Here is a 22021-nt window from a genome sequence, read left to right on the forward strand (position 1 = left end):
AATTAGTAAGCATCAAAATAATATAATTTTCCAATAAAATAAAGGCTGTGTTCTGTGCCATTCTCACGAACTGCCTTGATGTCAGGATGCATTATAATTTTTTGTTCCAAGGGTTCCAGGAAAAGAATAAATAAGGATATAGTGGGCACCCCAATGTGTGCTATTAATGAGTAATGTGAAGTAAATCCAGAAAACTATAGCCAAAGGGTGACTATATAAAACCATACCAACTGTGATAAATTCAAAAGGGAATCCAAACCTCTCCACAACTAATTTCATATATTGCCATTAGACCTATCAAAGACCTTCTCTGCATGTCAGTAGAAGTAGTTCAAGAACTAACGACATTTAATAGACACCTAGTATCCAACCCCTGTTGACCCTCAATTTTACTCTTACCCAAATGCTCATCATCAAACCTGGTGTTATTCAGCAGCAAATCTTGAGAATGTGTTTACTACTCAATCCCATTGTACAGCGTTACGTAATTTGCTGGCGCTATATAAATAATAAAATAATAATAATGCTTAGTTGACACATACAAAGTTGGGATTTTTCACCAGATTTGATTTATCACTACTTGATTCCAAAGTATGTGCAATATTGAAATCCCAATTTCTTGCGTAAATCTGTATATAGACAGTACAACATGGGGAATAGAAGGCACATATGCACATGGACGTAAGTGAGAAGGCTATAGTGAAACACATTGCTCAGTCTAAATTCATATGTTTTATAGTTCTCTCATTACTTCTTCTTCTTCCCTGACTACCACCTATCCTTTATTTGTACACGTGTGCTTTTGAAAGGCCTTTGAAAGCTGTAAAGGTACTGAGTGCTGATCCCTTTGTAAATAAGCATGCATTATGTTTCTTTGTGTTAATTATCATAGTGAAAATGTAGTCTGTCTAGCTCTTCGACTACAATATATAAATACAGACGTCTATCATGTGATTGCAGCTTAGCAATCTTAAGTGTTGTGTGTTTACTGCCAGAATTAGTAAACAATTAAAAATACCCAATTCCATGAAAAAGGGTTAAAAAAGTGTGTTATAATTTAATTACATTTTTTTATCCCTCACTAGTGAACTACTTATTTTATATTTATATTCAGAATATTCCATATTTTTATCTAGACTGCATCCTATTGTACAGATGGAATTATACCTCTGCTTGGAATATGCTGAAAGAAATCTGCTTTTGATGTTTTTACAAAGGCATTCTTCTTTTGTCTAGCTGACTTGGTTCTAGTGTTTTACTAAGTGATATATTGATCTTCCAAGCATACTTTAATATTAACTTAGTCTGAGAAGCCTGCTTTTTAAATTAGAAAAAGGGATAGATTTAAGAGAACATTCCAGCGTTGTAACAAGTTAGTGTTGAAAAGTTGATTTAGATTCAGCCTCACTCCATGGTGCCCATGGTGCCTAATCTAGAAGCAAAAGTCTCAGCAACTAAGCTCTTCGCTGGTCCCAGGAGGTCGTCCATAGTGATGGCCTTCTCAGCCAATCCAAAGCTTCTCATAGAGAAGCAATTGGGTCCTTTGGCACATGTGCAGCAATCTACACCAACAGAATGCTTCTCCTAGGAACACTGTTTGCTTTTCTATCAGAAGCCCTCACATGTGCTTTGAGTGATTGCACAAAGCAAGTTAGGAAAACATTTTCACTTGAAATCGGCACTTTATAAAATAAGAAAGAAGAGACATTCAGGAATCTTTATGGGTGTAGAGTATTCATTTAAGTCATGTATTCAAGAATGACATGTTGAAATTAAGGGAATTAGAGATAGGGAGTTAAAGGAACACTATAAGGTCAGGAACACAACCATGTATTCCTGACCCTATAGTGCAAAACCTACCATTTAGGTGGCTTGCCACCTTTAAAGGAAGTAAAACTCACTTTATTTCCAGCGCTGCACGGTCTGTCGGCGCTGGGCCTGACCCCTTGGTGACGTCACCAGAACTGCAGATTTTTAGCCAATCCAATGCTTTCCCATGGGGGAAACATTGGATTGGATACAATTTGTATCCAAACACCATTTTGGCCAATCAGCACCTCCTCATAGAGATGCACTGAATCAATGCATCTCTATGAGGAAAATTCAGCATCCCCATGAAGAGCGTGGAGACCAGTGGCGTACACACAACCCATGGGGCCCCGGTACGAAAACTGATCCGTGCCCCCCCGCACTTACTCTACGCGGGCCGGGGCCGCAACACATGGCGGCGGGCACCTGGTCGCAGGGCTGCGACTCCTGCAACCGGGGTATGTACGCCAGTGCATGCAGATACATATACACTTAAAGGACCACTACAGACACCCAGTCACATCAGCTCAATGAAGTGGTCTGGGTGCCAGGTCCCTCTAGTTTTAACCCTGTAACTGAAAACATAGCAGTTTCAGAGAAACTGCTATGTTTCACTGAGGGTCTTTCCGGCCTCTAGTGGCTGTCTCATTGACAGCCGCTAGAGGAGCTTCCGCGATTCTCACTGTGAAAATCACTGTGAGAAGATGCTGAACGTCCATAGGAAAGCATGTGCATTCGGAGCTGAGAGGCGGATCAGGGCGGAGGGAAGGGAGTCCGGCGCTGGAGAAAGGTAAGTGCTGAAGACACACACACTCTTACGAACAGACGCATACACACTAGCTAACAGACACACACTCTCACGAACAGACGCATACACACGAGCTAACAGACACACACATTTACTGACAGGCACACATACACACTCACTTACAAAACACACACTCACTAACAGACACCAGACTCACTAACAGACGCACACAAACTAACACACTCAGTAACACACACACTGACACAAAAACTAACACTAACACACTCACTAACACACACACACACACACTAACATACACACACTTTTTTTAATGTAATCCCCCAGCCTCCCTACCTTTGGGAGAGCTGAGGGGATTCTCTGGGGTCCAGTGGTGTTGCTGAGCGGCCGGTCAGCGGGCAGGCTGGCGGGCACGCGAGGGAGCACTCTCCCCTGAGTGCTCCCTCTTCAGCTCCCTCACGCACCACGTACAGATGCCGGAGCTGGAATATGACGTCTGCCAGCCTGCCTGCCCGCTGGCCGGTGACACCAGGGCCAGCCTCGGGGGGCCCTGTGGTGGCCGGCTCCTGGGCCCCCCAGGAGAAGAGGCTGGCCACAGTGGGTACATACCGGGTCGCAGGGCGGTGGGGCACCCTGGTGGGCCGGGCCCGGTCGCAGTCGCGACCCCGGTATGTACGCCACTGAGGAGTGGTCACTTGGAGGTGTCCCTAGGGGCAATGTAAATACTGCCTTTTCTCTGAACAGGCAGTGTTTGCATAAAAATGCTTGCATATGATGATTATACTCACTAGAACAATTACATTAAGCTGTAGTTGTTCTGGTGACTATAGTGTCCCTTTAAGAACAGGATATTCGTGAACAAATAACCAAATACATGGTATCGGTAATCATGGTTTTGCATGAAATGTAGGTAAGGTTTGAGGAGAGGGCAAGATCAAATGAATTTCATAGAACTGTGCATGAGTATTGTGTGTATAGTATATAGAATTGGTAAAGTGGCACAAGCATGTATTGGATCATTTAGTAATTAACCTAGACTAGCAGTTGTCAGAATGACATGGATAATGACTAGAAAATTAGTGTCCTTATGGTCTCATTTGCTGTATGCGAATTCTATGGGAATGTGAGTTTAGTAAAACTGGTGGTAAATTAGCAGGTACATTTTGATACATAATATGGTTAGAGGAGACAGTTTCAATGATTTGTACTAATCATAAATACGGATGACATATGTGGTTACACTTGTTAAAATGCATATTAAAATAAGGCATGGTCATGTTTTGTGTCTCTTCATCACAGCAGAAATAAACACACTGATTATGGCCCAAGTACTGCAGATCTGTATATATTGTGAACTTAGCTTCATTCTGGCTCTGAGCCTCACTCCACCATCTGTGTGCGTGCGTACCGACAATGTTTACACTTATTAACATAGGATACTGTTTGTGTACACACTAAGGAAGTTTTCATTAAACAGTGTTGATAACCATTTCTCTCCATTCACCCTCTGCTTGAAGGGCAGCAGGGCCGTCTGGGAAAGTCAAAGTGCAGTTCTGTGTTTGCTCTGCTAAACCAACAATTATTAAATGTGAAATTATTTGTGTTTGGTCTGTGCTGCCAAATGATAAAACAGGACATTTAACTGCCGTTTACACCGAGGCAACCTTCCAAATGGTAGCATGTTCCATTATAAACTGCTTTATTAAAGTCAAATTCAGTGTGTGCATTGTCCTTCATATCATTCATTTTCTATTCATGTATACGAGTTTATATATTTTACTTTTTACTTTTGTTTTGTTAGATCTTTTTTCATGGTTTAATACTATTTTTATTTTTAAATAAAAAAGTTAGATATATAAATTTGTACAATCTGAATTTAGTACCTGGAAAAAAAATAAATGAATGTCTACTTATATTTAAAAGGACCCTCTAAGCACATAGTAACCAGCTGCCTGGCTTCCTGCTCAGAATGGATCATAACTACAGAGTTTTATAATAACACTGTCCCTGGATCAACACTGTAAAAAGGATGCATGCAACTTCCTCCTTTACCAAGATCCATTCATTGTTTACAGGCATTTCATCCCTCCTTGGGGCAGAGCCTAAGACAAAACTGTGTATGGAGTAAGGCCTTAGTTTGCTATTTTTGAAAAGGCTTTTCCATACTAGCCAACAATCGGACAGGGATAAAATTGGGATGAGTGTGTGGGGCTCTGAGGGGCATCGCCAGTTACATGACCTCTGCGTCACTAGTGACACACATAAGGGTCAAGTCATAGTTACATAGTTACATAGCTGAAAAGAGACTTGCATCCATCAAGTTCAGCCTTCCTCACATATGTTTTTTGCTGTTGATCCAAAAGAAGGCAAAAAAAAACCTAGTTTGAAGCACTTCCAATTTTGCAACAAGCTAGGAAAAAAATTCCTTCTTGACCCCAGAATGGCAGTCAGATTTATCCTTGGATCAAGCAGTTATTACCCTACATTGAAAGATTATATCCTTGAATATTCTGTTTTTGCAAGTATGCATCTAGTAGCTGTTTGAACATCTGTATGGACTCTGATAAAACCACTTCTTCAGGCAGAGAATTCCACATCCTTATTGTTCTTACAGTAAAAAAACCTTTGCTTTGCCTTAGACAAAATCTTCTTTCTTCTAGTCTAAACGCATGACCTCGTGTCCTATGTAAAGTCCGGTTTGTGAATAGATTTCCACACAATGGTTTGTATTGGCCTTGAATATATTTGTATAATGTTATCATATCCCCTCTCAGGCGACGTTTTTCTAAACTAAATAGGTTTAAATTTGTTAACCTTTCTTCATAGCTGATATGTTCCATTCCTTTTATTAATTTTGTAGCCCGCCTCTGCACTTTTTTTCTAGTGCCATAATATCCTTCTTTAGAACAGGTGCCCAAAATTGCACAGCATATTCAATGTGTGGTCTTACCAGTGATTTACCAGTCCGCTCAGAAAACGGGCAGACGACGGGCCCTGCATGGTCTTAGTGCCCTCTGCAAAGCATCTAATGATGTACTTGCGCTGTGCTGGCAGCACACAGTACCCTGGTGTCCCACATCTAAAGTAGGATGGCAGGACAGGCCCTTAAAATCAGGACTGTACTGTTGGGAGGCTTGCTTTCCAAACGATTCAATATATTTGGAGAAACTTTTTTTTTTTATTACAAAATAAATGTAAAAAAATATTAACTTAAAAATAAAATAAAAAATTGCAAAATTAAAATATTTTTCATAATATGAAAACACTTTAAAAGTTTATCCAAAAATCCTTGTTGCTTGTTAACTCCCTTCTCCTGATTCTCAATGTTATACCACCTTGGAGCGACGGGGACCTGCGGGTCCTGCCAAGTCACTCCTTTCTGTAACCCTTCTTTGACAATGCTACAACATAAAAACCTTAAATACCTTAAAAGTTTATCCAAAAATATGAAATAATATGAAAAATGTATCGAACAATATTAAATCAAGGCCTTAGTTTGCAGCTTAGGACATCACTGCCCAAATACATGCTGAGCAGAAATGTGTACTACAGGATAAATTCCATATCCCTTAACCCCTTAAGGACACATGACATGTGTGACATGTCATGATTCCCTTTTATTCCAGAAGTTTGGTCCTTAAGGGGTTAAGGGGAAGATCACAACCCTCCCTGATCAAAACTTTGGATAGGTTTTCTTGGTCTGCCTCAGTTTAGAATCTTTAAGATTATTATTTTTCCTTTTATTATTTTATTTCTTTTTTTTCCTTTTTTTTTATGCATTAGCGATGCACAATTCTGTCTGTTGTAGATAAAGAAACTTTCTGCTAAAATAAAGCCATACATCTTTACATGCTCAAGTTTGTTCTAAAGTGGTAATTTATTATATTCATTCTTTAATATAAAGAATCCTTACTGCATCGTGTTACACACATTCCTTGTCATTCTTGTACAGCTATTTTTATTGCATGTATTTATACAGTTTAAGCGTGACTCATTATTTACAAATTAGGAGGGGCATACTTACACCTCATGTTAGTAGTTAATATTTGTGCATCAGACATTGGAGACAAGCAATTGTTATGTATAAATGGAAAATCGTATTTTATTACCATTCCTGTTACGAAGTACACATTGAATACTGCAGAGTTTTATGCCGCCCAAATCAGTATTTGTGGAATTTACCAGTAGGATTCTGGAGATGCCTTTTCCCATAGCTCCCAAGTGTCCCTATTTAGAAGGAACAGTCCCTATTTTGGGCCCAAATCACTCTGTCCCTCTTTTCTTGGAGCTAAATATTTTTGTTGTGTCTGAGTGTATAACCAAGCTCAGCAGCAATAACATTGACATTAATGTGTCTTTGAACTACAATAAATGTGTTCAGAAATCCGTCTGTGTAAATAAGGTATATTGTTCTTGCTCTACTGTGTCTGTTTGGAAGGTTAGAACAACTGCTGTGAGCATTGTAATTGTTATTGTTTTATCACTGAGCATCAAAAGGCTCATTTCCTTTGTGCAGGCCTACTTTTTTTGTATATAATGCCAGCAAATGCAATTTAAATAATTGCAGAAACTTGTTTCTATATTTTATCTTTGCGGTCATCATATAAAATGATACCATCTATAACTGTAAAGCTGGCTGCCCACACATGGGTTTTTTTCATGACACATGGTCCATGATGCATATTGGAATCGCCCACAGCCAAGCAACACCTTGCTTTCTAGAACTGACTCCATAACATTACATTAGTAATGTCTGCATGCGAAACCCACTTAAATGAATTAATTCTTGATCATTACAAGACTTTTCAATGTAGCCTTTTTATCCTATCTGGATGGCAGTGATGGCCAAGCACAGCTGTCTATATTGGACAGAATTGACTCTTATCTGAAGTTCTCAAATACCATTAACAGACATGGTTTTAAACCTATCCGTGATTGAATCAGTCATTCTTCTGTCTATATTTAATTGGATCTGTACTTCAAGGGACACTATAGTCACCAAAACAACTTTAGCTTAATGAAGTGGTTTTGGTGTATTGATCATGCCTCTGAATTCTCAATGCTCAATTATCTGCCATTTAGGAATTAAATCACTTTTGTCTCATTCAGCCCTTGTTACACATCCCCTGGCTGTGACTGACAGCCTGCCTCGAAAAAAATAATTCCATTTTCATTCAGATGTAACTTACTGTAGAAGTGTTTATCTCTTGCCCTATACATTTAACTTTAACCCCTTAAGGACACATGACGGAAATATTCTGTCATGATTCCCTTTTATTCCAGAAGTTGTGTCCTCAAGGTGTTTTAATCACACACAGGAGGCTCCTGCAAGGTCTAACAAGCTTTTAACAGAGCAGGAGATAAGAAATTCTAAATTAAACCGAAATTTGCAATAAAGAAAGTGTAAACGTTAGATCTCACTTTACAGGAAGTGTTTAGGAAGGCTGTGTAAGACACATGCAGAGAGGTGTGAATAGGGCTGCATAAACAAAGTGATCTAACTCCTAAATGGCAGCGAATTGAGCAATGAGACTGCAGGGACATGATCTATACACCAAAACGACTTCATTACGCTAAAGTTGTTTTAGTGACTTGAGTGTCCCTTTAAGAACTTGGTCAGCTTTGTGTGATTAAACCCATCCTGGTGATTATTATATGAGATATGAGTTGTAACTTAGCTAGTTATAAGTAATGTATTGTATTTAGTCTTATTATGTCATTCTGCATGCATTAAGTTCAGTACAGAAACATCACATGGTAGGAAATTTCATCAGACATTATTAATTATTGTATATTTTCTGTACAGGTGTGACACACGCATCAATATGGGCAGCTTGCATCTCCTATCTCAGTGCAGCAGTTCCACCTGCATTACGGACCTCTGCTCAGGGCATCCTGCAGGGACTTCATCTTGGACTGGGCAGAGGGTGTGGTGCTATGATTGGAGGGATCTTCGTCAGCTATTTTGGTAAGTCTTTAGTATTTTTGTGTGTTTAGTAGATATACCCCCAATGAAAACATGCATGCATTTAATCATGCTTTTTTTCATTGAGGGTAAAGAAGAAGAAAAGAAAAAAACTTGCAAAAGCTGTAGATCTCTTGTCTAACCAAGATCACCCTTCTAACCCTGCCCAGACTTTCTGTGGCTGTCCAATCACAGACTTCAATGCAGCTCAATAAGAAGTCATTGCAAGGCAGGTTGCTTTGAGCAATTGCCTGTCTCTTGAGTTTCACTCCACTGAGTTAAACAACCAGGAAGTAACAGGACCGGTTGTCTGATTGATGAATGGGGGTGTAACCAGGTTAATTTATAAAAGTGCAAATTTCTATTGAAGTCTGCACTTTTTGTAAAAAAAAAAAAAAAAAACACACTCTTCGCACATAAAGAACCTTAACAAGCTCAAATGCTTTAAGTGTTTGGAGTGTCCCTTTAAGACAACATGTGAGAGAGTTAATGACTTATTTAACAGGAGGGTAGGTGGCCAGGGACCTAAATGTGTTTTTACAACTATAGTTACAAAAATGTAGATAGGAGCTGCACTCAATCCCAGCGAGCAGTCAGTGCACTGGACCAGGACCAGCAATCACACAACGATAAGGCAACAAAAAAAAGGAGTCCTCACAGGCACTCAGGGTGTTCACGCCGCAGGCAGGTTTAATGGTCCAAAAAAGAACAGCAACATTTCGACCTGCCAAGAGGTCTTTGTCAAGCATGTTTGTATTCATGACACTATATTGTTTCTTTAAATATAGAGATGTATCCAATGGGCAGCTATTCAATAGTAAAACAAATATAATCCACACAAAAAAAATGCAACAATGTTAAAGGGACACAATAGTCACCAAAGTTACTTTAGCTTAATGAAGCAGTTTTGGTATATAGATCATGCCCCTGCAGTCTCACATCTCATTTCTCTTTTGTTTGGAAGTTAAATCACTTTGTTTTTGCAGCCCTAGGCATACCTCTCTGCATGTGACTTAAAGAGTCATCAAATGTTTGCACTTCCTTTTTTGCTTATTCTGTTTAATTTAGAATATCTTATCTCCTGCTGTATTAATAGCTTGCTAGGCCCAGCATGAGCCTCCTGTCTGTAATTTAAGTTCAATTTACAAAGCAGGAGATACAATCGTTTAAAGTAAGTTTGATAATAATAAACAAAGAAAGTTTGATAATCATAAACAAACGTGATTTAACTCCTAAATGGCAGAGTGATGAGCAGTGAAATTGCAGAGGTTTGTTCTATACACCAAAACTGCTTCATTAAGCTAAAGTTGTATTGGTGATTATAGTGTCCCTTTAAGTAGCCCACCAGCAATTACAATCAAGGTAAAGAAAAATCATATTAAAATTCACCAGAAAAACCTGGAGCTTGGAATACAACAGCTTGATAAAATACTTGTAGATGATAATTACTCTGCATTATTACTCTTGGATTAAGATTAAATCAGCTTTGCAAAGAACGAGTTACCTCCACAGTGTCTAAAGAGTAATGATTTCATGCCCATAAAAGCATACAGTCTTATTTATTGACATTAAAAATAAATAGAAGAAATAGCTAATCATTTCTTTCTACTAGCTAGGCTTTCATGTTATTTTCCAAAAGAGTGAGGAAGAATCAGTTTATCGTGATAATACATTGAATGCATTGAAAAGTTAGAGCGTAAAAAGGCTGCGTTGTGCTAATGCATGACTAGCACATACACAAAGGGATAAGAGAGGAGAGGTTTCCAATACACAAGGAACTGCACTCTATCCCATCACTCTGAGCCAGGGTGCAACCAAACCAGGACTCAGCACCAGGTCCCAAATACAATATGAATAAAGCACAACGAGGTTTAGGCACTCCAGGGTTCAGAAACAGCAGTTTATTGAAGCCCAATGTCACAGGAGAGGTCACCAACCACTGGAAGACATGACACTATTTACATAGACAGCCTTTCTAACTATAAAAAGCAAAGCAAAAAAAGTTACTTGTGCACTATTCCAAATCCCCCATGCACACCTAAATTACTGGAGGTTTTCTAGCACCACTCCAATGGCCATTCAAGTGCAAGCTCGCCTGCCACATCAAAGCAAAACCTTCTAGGTGAGTCCTTCCCTAACAATTCCCCATGCTAAAAGGTCAAATCTCTAATGAGATAGAAATAGGTATTTTGCTGGTGTGACCACCATTGGCCTCACGCACTGCAACACCTCTCCTTCGCATAGAGTTGATCAGGTTGTTGATTGTGACCTGTGGAATGTTGGTCCACACCTCTTCAATGGCTGTGCGAAGTTGCTGGATATTGGCAGGACCTGGAACACGCTGTTGTGTACACCGATCCAGAGCATTCCAAACATGCTCAATGGGTGACATGTCCGGTGAGTATGCTGGCCATGCAAGAACAGGGATGTTTTCAGCTTTTCAGGAATTGTGTACAGATCCTTGCAACATGGGGCTGTGCATTATCATGCTGCAGCATGAGGTGATGGTTGTGAATGAATGGCATTCAACCCATGTGTTCCCTATTAAGGGTTAATAAGTAAGTAGGGCTTTAGAAAAATACCCCTCTCTGTCTCATTAAATATTTGTCTACCTGAAGCTGAAAGAAGCAAGGTGAATTGTTAGTGTAGGACTCACCTAAGAGGTTTGCCTTGGCGTGGCAGGTGTGCTTACCCTTAAATGAAAAATCTCCTGTTATTTAAATGTGCATAGTGATTTGGGATAGTGTGCAAGTAACAATTTTCTTTGGTTTTGATGGTTACCAATGGCCCTTTATTTGTCAAGTCAATATTTTAGATTGCTGTTGGTTTGGTTTTGTGCAAGAATTGCAGCTCTCCTTACTTGTGCACTGGCTGCAGGTTGCAAAACTAGTCACTGTGAAATTTTTATTTTAATTTTAATTTAATTTTGCAACATAAGTGTGAAACCGCAAGGGAAGTAATAAATGAGTGCTCCCCTGGGTGGCCGCCAGTCGTATAGTGGGCGGTGGCCAGGGGGAGCATTCGTGTCCCAAAAGGAGATGCTTCCCTTGCCTGGTTTCACCCAGGGACCCCACGAACAGAGGCTGCTCGTGGCGGTCACCGTTCTGGGATCCATGAGATTGGTGGGGACACTCTTTAGGGACAATGGCGGTTTGGCAGGCTTTCTGTGACTGGGAGCCCAGGAGGCTGGAAGCTTTCCCGCGCTGGGGCTCCCCGGTACAGAGGCTCAGGATAAAGTCCCCGGAGGCGGAAACCCTGAGGATGGGTGGCAGGGACAAAGTGAGTAGAGTACCGTTTCCATCAGGGGACACTGAGTGGCGGGAACAGTGGACAAAGGGACTGGGGTTCCATTATGCGAGGACCCTGGGAGGGCTCATTGACTTTCTGTGTGATCCACCCCTTGCATGGGGAAAAGTATAAAGCCACATGTGGCTAATAAAGTTGTTGTTTTTCCCCCCAGGACTGTGTGTCGTCCGGTTACTGGGTGGGAAATGGGTATTCTAACTGACTCCCTTCTGGGGAAGGCACATGGCTGAGAAGGGGCAACCAGTTGGGTTGCTAGGAGGCCCGTTACAATGACGTCTTAGTGACTTAGACTTCTGTTTCATTTTTAGGTGCTGCAGAAACATTCCGGGGGGTCGGAATGGCATCTCTTGTCATTCTACTGCTCTTTGCTCTCATTCAATGGGTGGCAGTTCCAGAGAAAGATAAAGGTACTGTGTGTATGTCAGTGTTATCAAAATGTGTGAAGTTAAACTGAGTGTGGATTCTGTGTTCTTAAAAGTTATAAGTATCTTAATGTTCTGACGCTCATGTCTCCTCGTGGTGGACAGGGGTAATCATGGTCAGTCTTGCCTGTCTGCTGCTATGCAGCAAGCTACAATGCACCATGTGTTCTGACACCTTTCTATCATGGCCAGCATTAAATGTTTCAGCAATTTGAGCTACAGTAGGTCTTCTGTGTGATTGGCTTCCCACGTGCATTAATGAGCCTTGGGGGAACATGACCATGGTTGTCCTTCTTTGTGCCATGTTTGGTAAGTATTAACCACTGTATACCAGGACTATCCCCACAAGACTTGCTATTTTGGAGATTCTCTGACCCAGCCATCTTGCTATCACTATTTGGCCCTTGTCATTGCTACTCAAATCATCATCATGAAAACATGAAAGTCAAGAGCTGACTGTTCACTTGCTGCCTAATATGCACCCCTTGACATTGTAAAGATATAGTTAGTGTTATTCCCGTCACCTGTCAGTGGTGTTGTGGCTGGTCCGTGTAGACCCAGGGTCAACAACCTATGGCACACAAGGTGGCTTTGCACAGCACGCAAGGCTGGCAGACCCACACAGGCTGGGGAGATCCTCAGCTCTTCCCTGGAGCTGACCTACCAGGTCCCCCAGTGGGACTTCTTCAGATATTTGCTAGTGCCAAACAAACGTTTGGAACTAGTGGTGATTGCAGCAGGTGGAGCAATCCTCAAATTACTCAGTGCACTGCAACCTCAGCCCTTGGCTTGTACCTGGCTAGTCTGGTACCCACTTGCCCCCAGGGCAGCGACCGAAATAGCCAGACAAACAGATACAGCTGCGGATGAAGGATCCCCTTTATACAAATAATACAAACAGCCCTTAAAGAAACAACCCCTCTGCTGCAGCACTGATACAAAACACAAGCAAAATACAACAACATACAAATAGGACCAGCATTTTAAGGGACATCAAAGTCTTGTTTTGGCACAGTGGTGCTGTAGACTGTGGTTTACAGGATGCTAAGCTAGGCGATTAACTGTCTTTTCTGTGCTCTGATGCACACCCACTCATCCCTAGCTTCCTGGTGCCTCATTATGACATCATATATGACATGGAACCCTCCTATCGGTCTCCTTTTATAATGTCAGTCTTTGTGGTGATGAAGTATAACCAATCACAACCCAGTACAGGAAATATACTTCCTGGTTATCCTAGTTGTCTTGCCCTATCATGGTTTCTGTTTACTCGAGAGTGCAATATATATTACTTATTATTCCGTTTTCTGAACCTGGCTTGTCTGACCATTCTTCATCTCTGTAACCCTCACTTGGCTAGTTTCTCATTTCAGTATGCCTCTGTAATCCCTGACCTCTACTTGTTAACATTTATTCTGTGTCTGTTTACAACCTTTCTGCCTATAATCTCAGTGCTAGCCCGGCCACTCTAAGGGCCGATATGCATACCTTCCATGCATATATCTAAAGGAGCACTATAGGGTCAGGAAGACAAACATGTATTCCTGACCCTACAGGGTTGAAACCACCATCTAGCCCCCCAGTCCGCCTCATGTCTCCCTAAAAATAGTAAAATCTTACTTGTATTCAAGCCTGAAGCTGCATGCTTTGTCACAGTTTCCTTTTGACCTGCCCACTGCCTGCTGACATCAGCAGAAGTGGTAGCCTGATCCAATCACAGTGCTTCCCCATAGGATTGGCTGAGACTGACAAAGAGGCAGATCAGGGGCAGAGCCAGCACAATTCAAACACAGCCCTGGCCAATCAGCATCCCCTCATAGAGATGAATTGAATCAATGCATCTCTATGAGGAAAGTTCAGTGTCTGCATGCAGAGGGAGGAGACACTGAATGTTTGGATGCATTTTAGGCAGCCATGACCCAGGAAGGATCTCGAACAGCTATCTGAGGAGTGGCCAGTGAAGTTATCACTAGGCTGTAATGTAAACAATGCATTTTATCTGAAAAGACAGTATTTACAGCAAAAAGCCTGAAGGTAATGATTCTACTCACCAGAACAAATTCAATAAGCTGTAGGTGTTCTGGTGACTATAGTGTCCCTTAATTTTGTGTGTTAGGGTCATGCCAATCCTAACATTAGAGCGTAATGTGAATCCTCGTACACAGCTAGAGTGCCTATGAGATGAAGATAAAAAACATGGAGTATATAGCTTGGGCTTTAAAATATAGGAAAAGAGGTGAGAACTCTGAATCCTGAGTTCATGTCAAACTCATGTTTTCATAAGTGTTCTCAAATAGAAACATAGGCACCTTATTTGTTAGAGAACTCGCCTGCTCCGTAAACTAAGCAGGCCTTCATAGTTTTCTGCAAGCCACAAGGTCAGGACCATCTTTAACATTAAATGGCCAATAGAAAGCCTTTATGTTTACGCTCCTTATCCCCTCTTTCCTATGATACACCAGCTCCCCAACATTTGTGTCTCTTCTCTATTACCATTTCTTGTGCAAAGCTAGATTATGAAGTGATTTGATTTCCACTGCTACATAGACTTTACTGCAAACAACAAAGAAAGTAGTTAAACAACAAAGTTCCCATGAAGGCGCTGTGCCTGTCAAGATACTGGCAGTGTTCCATTCCAAAAACTATATTTCTGGATGCCATCCAGCTCATTGTGGTTGCAGGAATGGCCAACTGCCCACAAAAAAGACATTTTATCAAATAAAAATTGAAAATTGTTTCTATACATTAGTAAGTCATTACCTGAATCAGACCTGGCCATCCACCTCTTCTGGGTTCTATTATAAAAACATGTAAATGATACTGCAGGCATGATGAAAAAGTTTGTGTCTAGGCAATATTTAATTTTAATAGATTTAGCAGCAACCACATTACTCTTTTGCTTAATAAATCAAACGTTTTCTCTCTGGCACTGTAAGTTTTCTGATCATTAGATGAACATTCTGAGTTGATTAACCATGGCATTTGTGTTCTGCTGATATCTTGCTTTTGTTGCAGATGAAACCATGCTAGCAGAGAGAATTCCTGTTCCCTCAAGCCCTGTTCCCATAGCAACTATCGACCTGGTGCCCCAGCACCCTGAGAACATCATGCCCATCCAACGCAAGCTTCCATCAAAAAAAACAAAGCACCAAGAGGAACAGGAAGATGTGAACAGACCAGCCTGGGGAATAAGCTCTTCACCATGGGTCACCCTCGCATTCGCCTGTTACCAGATTAAAGAAATGGTTAAACTTTCCAAAAACAATCAGGCCCCCGAAAATCAGCCTTTGCAGGTAATCTTGCATAAACATTGAGGTGAATGGTGTCTGTGTAGTATGAGCAGAAAATAAATACAGTACATTCAAGGAAATTAGATTAGAAAGATTAATAAAGATTTAAAGCAATACGCAAAGCACCATAACTATTTCAGCCCACTGCATTGGTTATGGCGCCTATAGTGCCCTAGCTGCCTCCTGGGATAAGTTGTAAAACGTTTGATATATTACCTGAGGTTTCTGGGATCCTGATCACCTCTTCCAGTGGAGCTTGAACCTCTTGGAAGTAGCTTCATCTAGCTCCAGTGAGCTAAGCCCTGCACCACAGATAGTTTGATTACTTACCCTGTGTTCCTTTAGAAGTCGGTGACAATTATTCACTAAAGCTCAAGTTGCTGTTAGTGTGCAAACAAGCTTTAAAAAAAAAACCTCCAATTTGACAACTCACTAAATGTAATTCTATTCTAATTCTAACTGGGTCAGAATTAGAATGCAAGGCTCTGTTGCATATAGCTTGGTTTAAAATATAGCCTGAATTGCAAAAAACTAAATTCATATACATGATGCGATCAGTCTTATATTTTGTAATAGTTTAGTATTTACCCCCAGAACAACTCATTCCAATTTACATCAGCTGGTAATAATTACCTCTGAGATGTTGCTCGAAGTTGTCTTTAATATATAGGTGACAACTTGAATCTAAATGAATAATATTTTGTATTTTAAGTTCACATTTGTTTAAATGTTCAGCTTATTTTAAAGATAGTGTTAATAGATTTAAGTCTACCTGCTGCAAAACAAGTGTATTCTCAGATAAACCACATCCCGTCTCAGGCTTCTGTTATGTCACTAGGTAGTTACATAGGCTAAAAATAGACACACATCCATCAAGTTCAGCCTTTCTCACAATTGTTTTTTGCTGTTGATCCAAAAGAAGGCAAAAAAAACCAAACAAAAAACAAACAGTTTGAAGCTAGTTCCAATTTTGCAACAAACTAGGAAACAAAATTCCTTCTTGACCCCTGAATGGCAGTCAGTTATCTCCTTGGATCGAGCAGCTGTTACCCCAACTATTAAAAATGATATCTTTGAATATTATGTTTTTGCAAGTATTCATCCAGTTGCTGTTTAAATGTCTGTACATGATGAAACCACCTCTTCAGGCATAGAATTACACATCCTTATTGTTCTAACTGTAAATAAACAAACCCTTTCATTTGCCTTAGACAAAATCTCCTTTCCAGTCTAAATGGGTGACCTTATGTACTATGTATATTTCTGTTTGAGTATATTTTCAGACAATGGTTTGTATTGGCCCAGAATATATTTGTATACTGCTATCATATCCTTTTGAGGCACTGGTTTTCTAAACTAAAGAGATTTAAATGTGTTAACCTTTCTTCATAGCTGATATGTTCCATTACTTGTATTAATTTTGTAGCCTTCCTCTGCACTTTTTCTAGTGCCATAATATCCTTCTTTAGAACAGGTTCTAGTTTGTGAACCTGTTCTAAAGAAGGATATTATGGCACTAGAAAAAGTGCAGAGGAAGGCTACAAAATTAATAAAAGGAATGGAACATATCAGCTATGAAGAAAGGTTAACAAATTTAAACCTATTTAGTTTAGAAAAACGTCGCCTGAGAGGGGATATGATAACATTATACAAATATATTCAAGGCCAATACAAACCAGCATATTCAAGCATTTTTAAATTAAACAAAATCATTGGGGATATATCTAAAGTCAGCTTGCAAAACTTGCAGTTCTCTTGTCTGCTGCCTTTGCAAGTTTTCCTCTTCTAACCCCACTAAGACTTTCTGTGGCTGTCCAATCACAGACTTCCCAATACAGCTTAATGAGAAGTGTGAAAGTCAGGTGCTTTGGGCAATCGCTGCCTCTTGAGGTCAGCTGCATTGAGCTAATGAAACCAGGAAGTAACATTATCTGCTGTCTGCTTGAAAGCCAAGGAGGGTGTAACCAGATTAATTTAGAAAAGTGAAAATTTTTACTGAAATCAGCACTTTTTACAACATGAATAAAAGATGACACACTCTTCACACATAAAGCTTTTCAGCAAGTTAAAGTTGTTTAGGGGTTTGGAGTGACCCTTTAACCAACTCACTGTAATACTGTGAAGGTTTTTAGACAAGCTCAGATGTTGAGATTTATGTGGGTTGAAAATGCAGATTTGTCACTTTCCTTGCTTGACCAACAGGTTTTATTGTCCCGAACGCAACCTACTTCAGTAGTTTGTGTGACATAGTTGTGGTGGTGAAAGGGTTAAAGTTCACTATTTGTCTGCACAAGACCGCAAATAATGACAAAAATGCCCCTTAACACCACCCACACTTAAGCATAATAAAATGCCTTGGTCCCTCAGGTAACCCACCAAATATAACATAGCACAATATTTAAGCAATTGCAAAACACTAATTAGTCTCTTCAGGTAACGTGATTCTTTACCAGACAAAGGCAGAACTTAATAAAGGAATATTTATTATGAACAAAAAATAGTCACAGTGCATACACAAATATAGATGAAAATCAAAATTATTTACACCCAACAACGGATAGAAACAAAAGTTATGAAATAACAGAAGTCCTAATCACTCAGCGTCTCAAAGTAAAACTTCTGCTCCAGGGGGTCTCTGGTAAGAAAGATGGTGACTCACTTAGAATTAGATTCTGGCCCCTCAAGCAAGTACAATGCACACTTCAGTATCATCAAAGATATATCCTGTGGATTACCATGCCTCGCCCAGAGATGGAGTTAAGGCGTATCTATAGAGACAATAAGTGACCACCCCTTTGTGTTCCAGACCAACATTAATCCAAATGGAAACATTTGGTTCTATCTCCTCTTACGTACTTGCCACAGAAATAATAATTGCATCTACGAATTTATTATTTTTCTATTCATTAGATATGTCACACTCCTTACTTGTGACCATATATAGCAGACATCACAATCCCTTCCCCTAGGGTTAAGTTATGCCAATCATGTTTGGGTTTGTTTAGAAGATGGCGCTTGTCACATTCCAAATATAACAAAAATGAGACTTAATTATTATTCTGTGCGTAAATATTAATGTTTCTCTCATTTGGATATGATACTAGATCACAAGGCTTGTTTTTTCTCTTTTCTTGAAAGCTAATGTTCATTAACATATCAAAGAAATCTTGGAGGTAGACTTCCAGGCCACTTATGTGTGACTTCTCAAACCTTACAGAGCCTTTGAGTAATCAAAGGATCAATCCATATGGTAAGCCATCTGACCCATTTCACATTCCTATGCCATTTACATTACCCCTTCTGTCATTTGACCTCTGTGGGGTCCCAGCTTCAAAGAGGAATTAAGGCTATAAACCTTCTGACCTCCCATACAATCAAATTAACCCCTTTTGACATTGACAATACCACCTCTACCAGGCAGGCAGGTCATGTATGCACTACACAAATGACATTAAAGGACACTATTCAATAGTGCAATAATGAATTATGCACCCTTGCCGTGACATTTATATTTCTACCCTGATCATAAAAATTAGGCAAAGAGTACAAAAGGCGCAATCGATTTTTGCTTTAATTATTTTTTCACAAAAATAAGGGGAAGAGTAAACTAGTAATTTGCATTTCCACAAAAATATTCTCACCTTGTGTCATTCTGTTACTTTAGATAGCAACATTAGAAAAATGACCACAAATGTTTAACAATATCAGGCCAGTTTCAGTAATATAATCAGAATGGTATTTCACTCACTTTGAGCTGCACATTTACGAAAGGGCTGATGGTGAAAGTTGTATTGTTTCTGGTAGCATATATGTGGTGTCACTATTAGTCCTGAGGAAGGCAGCTAACACTGTAGGTCTGTTACCACTGACAGATACTTGATGCTATCAGTATTGTTCAGGCGAACTTTACAGCTGAATTTGACAGAAATTGTTTTTGAAATGGCCACATGCAAATTCTGTAAATAGCCTAAGTTGTCTTCTTGCACATGGTATGTCGCAAAGGGGGTAAAGTGCGTAATGCTGAATATTGGCCCTAGTAAGTCAGTGAAAATTTGAAAATTGAACTCCGCGTGTTTTTAATTCGACCTAAAAAATCTGGTAAAGGTCTACATCAGGGTTTTGCATGGGGTTTAACATTCAGCGGAAGTATGAAAAAGGTATGGAATCTCGAGTAAGCTTCACTCATTAGCAGGTTAAGATAAAAAGGAAATAAGAAAAATAATTCATAGTGTTACGCTGTTTATGTTTCTCAGACACCTTTCATTTAGCAAGCTCAATGATACATATATATTTGAACACCTATTATATATTATAATTGTTATTAAAAAAATAATTTTATTTATTTTAGTAATAAAATCTCACATATAAAAATTAGAAATTCCAAAAATGATATTGGAAAAGGAGCTGTCAATTGAATATGGTATTTTTTTTTCCTATAAAATGTCTCACGTACAAAGCTGTACCTTTTACAACAAGCCGGTCAACGTTCAACTTGACTCACAGTTAGTTTTACTAAGTTCTGTTTCTCCTGTGCCGCTTTTTGGGATCACAGTTAGGAAACAAAAACTGAAGGTATGTTATTTCCACTGCGTCTCTGTTGTGATGTGTGTGGAGTTTTGCATGCTTTTGGAAGCATGAAAAATTTTTACAAGTGTAATGTATGTGTACATATATATTGTAGGTTACGTTTGTCATGGAACAATTTTAATGCTGTACATAGAGGTGTTTAATGACAACTTTTTTTTAGACACATATAACATGCAATGTGCAATTATTCACACTATATGTGGATACGATTACACAGGATGATGGTTGCTATCTTTGCACATCTGTATCTTACAAATACAGGTACAAAAGTAATTCAATCATCCTTTAAATTTGTAATATTTGTCATTCTTCTCTTGTATCTCATTGACCTGGTATAATCAAAAGATGCCAGTTAAATGTAATTTATCATGCTTCTTAAATGTGTGCCACACATGTACTGCACAGACAGGGGCAGGTTTTGGTGCTTTAAGCACATGTGCATGCATGCATTTACAATTGTGTTGGAGAACTAATATGCATGTTTACATAGACTGTCTCCCTTTCATCACTGACTTATGTTTATGTTGTATTGAGATCTATGTTGACAATAAATATTGCCTTTATTAATCTGTGTTTCTCTGCTTTCTGCCTCCCAGGGAAATGGGATTAATAATGCTCAGCCAATATCAAGGTCTCCAAGACTGACCAGGAATGAAGAACCTGCTGCTCAGGCAGAAGCGAATGTGAGCCCTGATATTCAGGGGCAAACTAACGAAGCGACCAAAGCTGCCCATCAAGCTGATACTCCAGTTACCGAAAATAATACAATGAATTTGTCAGCACCATCGGAAGATACAGGGCATTAGGAAATCTGTTATCCTCCTGAAGAGAATACACAGTTATTTGAACCACAACTAATTTAAAGCTGGACTGGTAGAATGTTTAATCCGTCGATGTTTTCCTCTTCAGGCACTTGTATTTTCTGTACTTTCTTCTTGCAGAGGCCCTGAAATTCTGTGTTATTAAGTAGGAGTATTTTCATACAGTGGCGAGCAGAATAAGCCATGTTCCTTACCAACTTGGCTTCCTTTATTTGATGTTCTATGGAACTCACACATTTCTTACCGATCCATAGAGGTGCCAGCTAAGATCATTCAATCAGAAACACGTTTGGCTTCGCTACATGTAGCTCAGTTTTGTACTATTTCCATATAATTATGTTTCAGCGTTTGTTGCTAAACTGGGTTCATTTCCATGTTAGCTGGTAAAACCTGTTGTAAAGCATCATTAATACCAGCAGCCCGTACACCATTACAGCTAAAAAATACCATGATTTCCATTTTCCTCACTGCCTTTACGCCTGCAAACTCTGCATGTCCTCCACTCCCAGTGACCTCCAGTTAGCTATTAAGCAAACTAGACAACAAGCATGTATTCTAATAAATTGCCATATTAGCTCCTCCAGGATACTGGTTAGCTCAGAGTGTGCACTTTTCACTGTTCACTGTTTGAGCAAGCTGCCCTTTAGAATTCATTCTCTGATGGGAAATTCTAGTGATTTCAATATTAAACTGCAATTTGGGGGGGGAAATAGCAGACTTACAGATTTGCTATTTTAGCTTAATTTTTGCTATTTTGTTTTTAGTTCATTTGAATTTGCTGTTTAGTGATTAAACCACTTAGAGTTAACATACACCTGACTAGCAACATTTCAGTAATTTATGTAAACTACACACACTGTGCTTGGAGATAGGCTATGGTGATTCAATGTACTTAAATATGAAATGCATGTTTTTTCTTTCCCTCTAGGGTGTGATGGGAGTTTGCAGTCTTTTCCAATTTATACCAAGCAAAAGTGAGCTAGGTGACTTGATCCTAGTTGATATTTTTACTGCCTAGCATTGAAAATGGTTTTCTCTCTCTCCTGATAATCTCT

General features: G+C 39.6%; 1 protein-coding gene across 2 annotated transcripts in view; it reads left to right on the forward strand.

Annotated features, from left to right (window-relative positions):
* Positions 1-20982, forward strand: part of MFSD6 (major facilitator superfamily domain containing 6) — a 95272-nt gene extending 74290 nt beyond the window's left edge. Inside the window, exons 4-8 of one of the 2 annotated variants that reach the window (XM_063430161.1) lie at positions 8382-8543; positions 12155-12253; positions 15284-15561; positions 20111-20130; positions 20742-20823. In XM_063430161.1, the coding sequence (XP_063286231.1) occupies positions 8382-8543; positions 12155-12253; positions 15284-15561; positions 20111-20128 (557 nt within the window). In that variant the 3' untranslated portion in view covers positions 20129-20130; positions 20742-20823. Of the gene's footprint in view, positions 1-8381; positions 8544-12154; positions 12254-15283; positions 15562-20110; positions 20131-20741 lie in introns of both variants that reach the window. The other variant, XM_063430160.1, reaches the window with a different exon arrangement.
* The last annotated feature ends 1039 nt before the right edge of the window (positions 20983-22021 follow it).

This window comes from Pelobates fuscus, chromosome 8 (genome assembly GCF_036172605.1).
Source record: "Pelobates fuscus isolate aPelFus1 chromosome 8, aPelFus1.pri, whole genome shotgun sequence".
Classification (NCBI taxonomy): domain Eukaryota; kingdom Metazoa; phylum Chordata; class Amphibia; order Anura; family Pelobatidae; genus Pelobates; species Pelobates fuscus.